The sequence below is a fragment of the Calonectris borealis genome, chromosome 11 (assembly GCF_964195595.1).
Source record: "Calonectris borealis chromosome 11, bCalBor7.hap1.2, whole genome shotgun sequence".
NCBI classification, from domain to species: Eukaryota; Metazoa; Chordata; class Aves; order Procellariiformes; family Procellariidae; genus Calonectris; species Calonectris borealis.
This window is the reverse complement of record NC_134322.1, coordinates 9,598,307-9,607,750: the sequence shown is the minus strand read 5'-3', so window position 1 is coordinate 9,607,750 and position 9,444 is coordinate 9,598,307. Positions and strand designations below refer to the sequence as shown.

General features: G+C 41.9%; 1 protein-coding gene across 1 annotated transcript; it reads left to right on the top strand.

The window, feature by feature from the left end:
• Positions 1-4,711: 4,711 nt before the first annotated feature.
• Positions 4,712-7,659, top strand: BCL2A1 (BCL2 related protein A1). Its single transcript, XM_075159510.1, has 2 exons — positions 4,712-5,277; positions 6,764-7,659. Exons 1-2 carry the CDS (start codon positions 4,858-4,860, stop codon positions 6,866-6,868), a joined length of 525 nt encoding a protein of 174 aa, XP_075015611.1. The 5' UTR covers positions 4,712-4,857; the 3' UTR covers positions 6,869-7,659.
• Positions 7,660-9,444: the final 1,785 nt, after the last annotated feature.

Here is a 9,444-nt window from a genome sequence, read left to right as displayed (position 1 = left end):
TCCTAATCCTAGATAAACAGTTGGAAAGACTTATGAGAATGTAGAACATGTGTCTACACACATGCATATGATGACACATGGCACATGCATAGTGGAGCAGTGTGTTTGGCTGCCCCCTTGACTCATGATGATGAGGGAAGCTGGGATCCAGAAGAAGCCAAGTTCTGAGTTGAGATGAGTTACCAGAGGAAGTGACGAGGCAGCAGCTGAACCCTGAGTAACACAGCCAAACCCAGCCCTTCCTATAGTTCCCTTATGTCGCTGGAGTGCTATGGAGGAGTCATAAGGGGAACGGAATGGCCTCTCAGAGAATTCTTCTCATGCTTGACCAATGGAGAGCCACGGTGTGCATCTTCAGATGATCCATCCTCCCAGCCTTTGCTGTGTGCTATTTTGGGAGCAGGAGAGAGCTTATGCCATATTGGCCAGCCCTCAGTCATTCTGGACCATACCACAGCTCAACAGTAAGTTGGAGTAGCTACTTGCTTTAGTTTATGTTGGGGACCACTTTGGCTTTCCAATTGGCCCAGAATCTCTCAGTTGGCCCAGAAGATGCAAAAACCAGCTACATCCTCCTATCCTTCCTGGAGCTTGTCTTCTGTGCTACATCTGCATCTCCTGAGATGCACAGAATGTACGCTGGCTCTAAGTCTCTACTTCAATTGCCACAGAATTTGAGATCCAGGATCTTGCTACAGATATTTCCTATTCTGTCTCCACCCTAGGAACATTAGGAGATGGGCTGAAGTGTTTTAGAATGAACCGCTCCCAAAACTTCTTACGGAGATGACTTTCCAAGCTTTGAACTGGAGACTTTGGTGCTTCCCAGCTGACCGAATTCTTCGGGAAACACAATATCATTTATTAATTTACATCATTACCGGGGATGAGTCCCAATGCTATTGTACTTTAGTTTTTTTCTGCATGTAGAATCTCAAAGCACGGAAGACTTGAACGTGTATTCGAGACGCAGGGAGGTAACAGGGATTTCTCCTGCGCCGGGCTCCTTCCTCTGCTGCAGCCAGGCCGGCTGCGACTAGGTGGCAGCACCCCACTGGGCAAACCGAGCCTCTGCCTCCGATACCAACTCACCACTCCAGCTCACAGAAAAGCCAGCTTGCATATTCCAATTTATAGGAAAACAGAGGGTAAATAAAAGTCACCAGAGCCTCCTGAAGTCTTATATCAGGGCTGTGCGGGACAGCTGGAAAGCTACAAGTGAACTGAGCCATTCTTTTGCAATGAAATCCAATGCCGCACAAAAATCGTCCTGGTTTGGACATCAAAAAGGGAAGAAAACCAGAAAAAATTGTGTAAGAATTTGCTCAAGGCCTCAGACTGTTCCTCCAGACAAAGCTCAGCTGCCTTAGAAGAGTTCACAGTTCCCACATTTACCTGGAACTGGAACAACTCTGGGAAGGCAGATGCAGCATGAATAGCTCAACAAAGCTTTTTCATTTTGGCTTAGTTTTGTCTCGAACACGATGAGATAACATCGTCTCTCACAAGTCAATTTTATGAGGATCTGTCAACTCAGCTCCCATCTGTTCTGGTAAATAAGCCTTTTCAGGTTAGGGTAGGATGTGGAGTCAAATCCACAGAGCAGAGATTTAAATTAAAGTATTTGAAGCCCCTTCCTATGCCAGGTAACGAGGGGAGGGTTTGCATTTGAGCTTCCATATCAAGCTGGTTTCTGTTTCAAACCTTTTATTAACATTTACCATTTATAAAAGACAAAGTATATACAGCAAAGAGGAAAAGAAGAAAGAAGCAATGCACTTTATGAGAACACACTCTTTGCAGCACTGGGAAGAAAAGCAGAGATTCATTAAGGCAAAGGTATTAACTTATAATTACAAAATGTGAATAAAATCATAAAATCTAGTAGGAGAAAGGAAGGCACTGCCTAATGTAGAAAATGAGAATTAGAGCGTTAGAGTGGCACAATACAGGCAAGAGATCCCAAAGCTGATTTCTTACAGTGCTCAGAGTTGACCATTAGAACTGGGGAAGATTGGGCTATGCACTCTGGGCTGACTCTTTATCTGTGTATATAGATATATAATACTGTCATTGCTACTAAACATCCACCACTTGGAATTGCACTCTCCGCTACATGCTATTGAAAAGCAAACGTGTCTAACGCTGAAGTCGATAGCCCTGGGGCAGCTTCAACAGCCACATCCTGAGCTCTGGTCACCGGTATCACAGCTTGCCGTTAGAGATGTCTGCTCAGAGCTGCCACCCCCGCCTGGGAGCCGAGCGCTGAGCTTCACCTTACAGCCCTTCAAGAGATCAAGAGACTGTAAGTGGCAGCATTTGCACCAAAACTGCCAAGGTATTAACAATGATTTCCTTCAATAACGGTGGCATATTCGTGGCGTTATTTCATCACCCTCCTCAGAATCCTAAACGCTCCAACTAATGAAGAAATATGTGCTTCTGCCTGTGCTCTGCCGCTGTTGATGGTGAAGAAAACAAAACTTGTCTCCTTAGGTATTGTTCGCTGTTCTCATATTCAACTATTACTTATATTCACAAAGAATACAAAAAGCTTTTCATTAAGCAGTTATTAAGGGAGTCAGGAGTGATCTATAACTTCACAGACTGTGCTATACAGAAAAAGGATTCTTGTGATTTTTCCTCGAGTACCTCTCTCAGCCCTGTTTGCAGCAAGCACCTGATGGGAGGGAAGCTGTCTGGGTAGAGCAATACCTCCCTCTGCCCCAGGAATTTCTGCCCAGATTTAGCTGAGTTGGGAACAATTCAGGACTTGTCACATCCTTTTTTTTTTTTTTCATTTGCATTCCTCATAAAATGTTCGCAGTTTGCTGGAATCACTGAACATAACAAAGGCAAAGCCAGCCTAAAAGCTCTGCCAAAGCAGCAGCTGCAGGTAGTGGATAGAGGACACCTCTGAACTTTCAAAATGAGCTTTGGTAAGAATGTGCGTGTGTACGGAGCAGGGGAGAGCTAGCTTCCCACCCCCAGCCCATTCCCAGTCCTAGCATCGCATCCTTCCCTGGGGGTAACTTCTAACGCGAGAGTTTTTCCAGCTCACACTGCCCTCCTAAACCCATTCTCTCCCAAAGGTGAACACAGCACCAAGCCACCTCTTTCTTTGCTTCCAAGAGAAAGTGAGGGAAATATTTTCCTGAACCACTGAAGTGACTGATGTCTGTGCTATGCTGGTGATAGCTTGAGGTTTCAAACCCCGCTGTGCATGGAAGATTACTGTGTCATTCTGAGCCAGACTCACCACATAGAGAAGAAAAAACCTGAGAAGGAACTGGAAACCACCCTGTTCTACTCAATGGGTTTCTGCAAAACTGTGATGTCAGAGCAGCAGCATACACATTTGGGGGGGGCTAGCTACTAGGGTTAGCAAGGTACTGGCACCAGAGCTGTATCACAGGGTAGATATGCTTTGTTCCAGTCTGAGTAGGTGCCAGGGCTACCCTGACATCTGAGACTCGAGCCCTGTGCTGGCCACCAGGCATGCAGCTTTGCTCATCTTCCACAGATTTGAGCATCAGAAAGCACCCAGGACTGGAAACAGGCTCACTGCCATCCCTGGAGCAAAGAGCTGTCGGTGTGTGGGGCTGGGAAGGCCTTTTGCTTTCCGAGAAGGAAGAGGCGTGAATGAGACGTGGGTCAGAAGTAGAGGGATGAAGAAAGGGGGATGCAGAAAGAGAGGGGTCTCCAAACATCAAATTGCTTGCTGCTCTCAAGCCTTTGCAATGGGGTGAAGTTCTCTACAGGCATACCATGGCCCTCTAGCAAGATCAGATTGCCTCAGGAGAAGAGGTTTGTAAGGAAAGGGTGGGCTAGGCACCTCTGCCCATTCTCCCAAAAAATAACTGCTTGACAGAAAATTTGAATCTAAGAGCAGTTGTTACAGGTATCACGATACTTCTTTGTTACCTGTCATGAAAGATTCAGACAGTATCACACACCACTAGCTTAGCCCCATATTCTCCATCCCATGTTCTGACATGCTGACTGCATTAGCATTGTCTTTTATACTCATAATGTCTTTTACAGCAGAACTCCCCGTGGGGGAAAGAAATCTTTGAAGCTACTCATTCAAATCTTCAAAGAAGGACCTTGAAGAGCACTCACAGAGAGAGTGTGGGAAAGTTTGGAACAGGGGATAATGCTATTAAAGCTGGCTTTCCCCTTTTTCCATCCCGACTTGTACCACTGTTGTTGTTCCCACTTTTTGCAGTTATGTAAAGCTCCCTGAGTGCTGAAGAAAGTTTATCCATTCTTCCATTCTGTTGGAAATGTCTACCAGTTTCTTCAAAAAGCTGTGAACCAGAAATAACCCATTAACCTGCAAGTCAGACTGCAGCCTTGACCCCTGGCAATGAAGAGATTGGGGGGGGGGAAGACTGGGGCGGGGGGCTGCATGCTCCCATAGCATACACTTTTTAGGCATGTTTTTTCAAGCTGAATGCCTAGCGTACACCATTCTCAGCAGTTTGTAAGCCAAATGCCAAATCTTTGCTAGTGTTTCACAGCAAAAGTCCCGAGGAAATGCCAATTTATACTGCTAAAGAACGTGGTAAAAGCTGGTAGATTTTAGTTGTGGAATCATACTATTTAGAGAAATAATAAATCACTCGGGAAGACGTGTTTTCTCCCCTTGAGCAGACGCTTTTTCTTTCATTTCCGCTGTGACATATTCTACAACCCACACAATCATTAAGTCACTAGGTTTTTACAGGAACTTCTGTGGTAAAGGCAAAAAAAATCCATCAAAACCAGAAGATACAAAGCTGTGTGCACGTCCTATGGCTGCTCATTACTGACCCTGATTAAGAGCGGTGCACTGCTCTCCGCATTTTGTTCTAAATGGAAACTGCTGAGTTCTATTACGTTTATTACTTAGCTCAAGATTATCTGCAATATGTGCTTCAGGAATCACATCTTGGACCAGCCCAAACCAGGGTTGCTCATGTCTTGCGAAACATTGCATCTTCGCTGCAAGATCAAACTGAGGAGGCTCTCAGACCATTCTTGGACAAGATTGATATTACCTCTGTAGCTGTTGCCAAGAGAATTTTCAATGGTGTCATGGAAGAAAAATTTGCTGATGGAAATACTAACTGGGGACGAATTATGACCATATTTACGTTTGGAGGCCTTCTCACTAAGAAGCTTCAAGAGCATGGAGTTCAGCTGACTGGAGAGGAAAAGGAGCAGATTTCTTATTTCATCACAGAGTACATAATAAACAACAAAGCCGAATGGATAGATGCAAACGGTGGCTGGGTAAGTTTCTCATTTTCCACCGAAGTCTAGATTAGGAGATTTTGTTTAATTAAGGAAAACAACTATTGTTTCAGACACTGTCAAAATCATTTTATTCAGTGTTTTATTTGGTGGTTTAATATTTGATGTCTGGAATGTCTCCTTGAGACTTACAGTGAAAGCTTTGCTTCTGCTTTAAATAGAACAATGCTAAAAGACAACTTTCTTTTTTAAAAAGCACTTTCTGTAACTGTAACAGTCGAAACCCTAGAGTTAGTCTTGAATCATAGGATCATACGATACTTCAGGTTGAGAGGGACCTTAGGGAATCATCTGGTCCAGCCTCCTGCTCAAAGCAGGTTAAACTATGCATGCCATTACATTTCCCATTATTAAGTCTAAAGTTAAGTGGCATCCTAAGGTTAGTGCAGCACTTTTGCCTCCATAGAGGAGTTGGTCCAAAAACACTGAAGTTCAAAGTAAAGAGAAGAACACGCAGGTGTGATCCTCACAGCTGAGTTCAGTGGTTTTGCTGTGGATTTCAACAAAGCCATTATTTTATCCTCCAAATCAGCTTTACTTAAACATATTTACAGGTAAGTGCAATTGAGGTTAAATCTTTTCTGTTTATTTGGACCGAGATAATCCTAGAACTTCCATACATCAATGGTCAATGCTGAGAAAAGCATTTGTCAGTATGTGGATTATTTTGCCAAGCTGCTGAACTTCCCTTCTGTCAGTGGAGGGGAGGTCCCTTCTGCTTCGCAGTTTCATCACGCCAATACCTTAGGGGAAGCTGAGAATCAATGATATGAGAGTCAGTTATTTCCCTGGTACTTTTTTCCTTCACCTATACGTAAATGTTACTTTCTCCTTCCACCCCTCTCTCGTCCCACTTCTCTTATATTTCCTATTTGCTATTACTTTTCCCCCACTTGTTTTCTAGTGTCTTTCTTTTCGTTTTTTCTCTTTTTGCTTGTTTTGATCCTTCTCTGTCTGGTAACAGTAAAAAAAGGTGATAGTGAGTCATGGACCCTTGATGCATCAGATTTATTGTAAAGGTTTCTCTCTCCATCTCTTTCAAATAGAGTCAATTTTATTTAAGAGAAGTATCAACTCCTGGCAACATTCTGTCATAATACATGGCTCATCATAGTAGAATAAGGAGGCTTAAAGGAAGATATTTATAAGTATATTACTACATCAGAAACATAGTACTTATATCTTCCTTTAAGATGTGGGCTCAGATGACACAGTTCACATTCATTTTCTATTTACACAGGGAGGGCAGAGTCTTTACTTGGAGATAAAACATTCAGCAAGGTGCAGCTATTTTCAGCTACAGTTTTTAAAGCCCTAATCATCTTTTGGAGGGAGAGCTCTGAAAACCTGTCCCTCTATGCACAATGGTGTAGCACTCTGTTAATCCGAAACCTGTACAGAGTGGTGTGTTTTTCCTACACGTTATTTTTAAGCTGTCCCTAACTGTGCATGTTCTTTTCCATAGGAAAATGGCTTCCTAACGAAGTTTGAGAGAAGATCACTACTGTCTTTCTCCAAAATTACAGCCATGTTCATAGCTGTTTTTTCCTTGTTGAGAGAGTACTACTGAAATAAATGGACCTGCCATTCATGTATAATCTAGATATTGCCACAAGCTTCATTGCTAAGCTTTCCTCCAAGCAATATCAACGAGAAAATAATATTCTTCCATAATTTGTTTTTAATTTATTTGTATTTATTTTGACTAAATACAATGTTTAACAATGCTATCCTAATTGCCAAACCTGAAGGTGAGATCCCTCCAAAGAGGAATCGACACAGCATCACTCAGCAATTCAAGTCACCCTTTCCAGGCAGGACTGCTTCAAGACAGAGATCATTCTCCACATCCAGACAGCTCCTGGAATCTCTGTTGCACCTCCATGAAAGGACATTGTTTTACTGAAATACAATCCAATGGGTTAAGAAACAAGTTTTAATGTCATTTGTTTTGTAAATGAAATACTACTGTAATGCATTTTATTGCAACCTTTGTATAAGCAAAAGGGGGGGGGGGTCCGTGAAGAAAAAGGAAATGCAAATTCTAATGTAAAAGTGGGCACAAGTTACAGACACAGACTAAGCAATTTTTATGGGAAGAACAATTTGTGGAAGCTAGCAACTTAAAAATGTGCACTCACTTACTGTTAATGCAATGGTATGTGTTTCTTTGTTGTTTTTTTTTAATTGCTCGTATCTACACTGAATGTTCTTTCAAATTTGTGTAATGTCATCTGGCTGAACTTTTTTAAAACTAGATGTTTTAAAATAGGCAAGTACAAAACATTTTTAAAATGAGAAATTTGTGTAAATACACTAATATTTTTGAAAAATACATTAAAATATGTATTTTGAAGTCTTACGATTGGTCTCATTTCTTTCAGAAAAATTGGAAGATAGGAAAAGGTCTACCTGAGTAAGGTAACTCTTTGAAAAGCTATCATAGTGCTACTGGAGAATCCAAGTAGTATATGGGTTTGACCTGACGTCCAGGGATGTCAAGACTTTAATTTTCTATGGTACTTCTTAAGTATTATCTGGTAACTTGTATAAGAAACAGACAGCTTGTTGCAAAATAAAGGAACTGGATCAGCTCTGATGACAGTAATTAGTGTTTTGGGATACACTGCAAATTCAGCAAATTCACAAGTAGGACCTAACAGATTTCCAGGCTTTTATAGTCTGGGGCAACTCCTATTTTGACTCAAATCCCATTTGCTTTCAAACGTTAAACAGTAGTTCTTCAAGAATTCATTCTAGACTTTAGCTATAGTGACTCTCTTACATTAGGGAACTAAGGCTGGGTCTAAACACTCTTCGTTTGTAGACGTGTTGGGAGGTGAACCAAACTGAAGCAGCAGTGGGCCCGTGGCACACAACAGCATTATTTTCAGAGACAAATCCTCTAGACAATCAAGGCTTTATGATACCAGGAGAATGAACCAGCCTCCTTCTGGTAATGGGTTCTCCATCTTTCATCTTGATGTAAGAAATTTTTTACAGTAAGAATAATCATTTACTGGAACAACCTCCCCAGGGACATGGTAGAGTCCCCATCGCTGGAGGTTTTCAAGATGCGACTGAACAGAGTGCTAGATAGTGTGATCTAGGCTCCCTTTCCCATAAAAGGTTGGCCCAGATGATCTTTTGAGGTCCCTTCCAACCTGGATTCTTCTATGATTCTATGCTCTAACTTGGTGGGTTTAACTACAGAACACAAACAGATGTTAACATTTGCTAGAACCTCTATTGCTCCCTTCCCCTCCCCAAAGAAAACAAAGATTATTTACCATGTACAGCAGGACTTCTGAGACAAACTTTGCTGCTGTTGAAGAAGAGATGGCAGCTTCCTGAGGGCAGGGGGCTGCTAAAGGAAAATGCCCACCCCGACAACACCTATGGAAGTTCCTGTCAGAAATTACATTTTAAAACGTATTTTGACATCTATTTATTTATTTGCAGTCTAAGTCTTCTTACTTAGTTCCTTTTTGTGCACTATTGTAAGCACATATTGTAGTGGCTAACACCAGTCTATTAATACCACGTTCACTTCCTTCTACACTAAGCTAGCAACCTATTTTATAGTGGGGAGTACAATTTTTTAATTAAACATGAGGCTAACCTAGCCTTTCCAAAATCTATGTGATGCAATAATTTTAGAACTTGCCTTCATGGTAAGGCCTGGGTTTAAACGAAAGAAGCCTGGATCATTAATGGTCCAGTGGACTCCAGATTATCTTCACCAGGATAAAACCTCCATCTGCTCTGCATTTAAGAGCAAGAAAAGCAGTGATGAGATATACCACCCAGATTCTAAACAAAATAAAATGTCTCAGAACAACAGGGCTATTAGCTAAGTTTTATAAAATAGTGTAGATATGCTTTGTTAACTGTCGTGAAGTTATCTACACATGACACTGTTTGAGTAGTGTCCCAGGTCCTGGGGCACTGTGGTTTAAGGGATCCTTACAGCTGTCAGGCGATACAGAACACAACACTGTTTCTAGAGCAAAAGATGAGGTCAAAGAGCTGCAAAGTGGGACAGCTGATGACTTAATCAATGTGCACAGTAGCTAAATTCAGATGTCACCAACTACCACGTACAAGAGATTTATGAAAACAACTGTTCTCCTGTAGAAACATCCC

Excerpts from the sequence above, each read along its gene's own strand:
- BCL2A1 (XM_075159510.1), top strand. The coding sequence starts at position 4,858 with ATGGAAACTGCTGAGTTCTATTACGTTTATTACTTAGCTCAAGATTAT. Across the intron at positions 5,278-6,763 it reads TAGATGCAAACGGTGGCTGG|GAAAATGGCTTCCTAACGAA; the intron begins GTAAGTTTCTCA and ends TCTTTTCCATAG.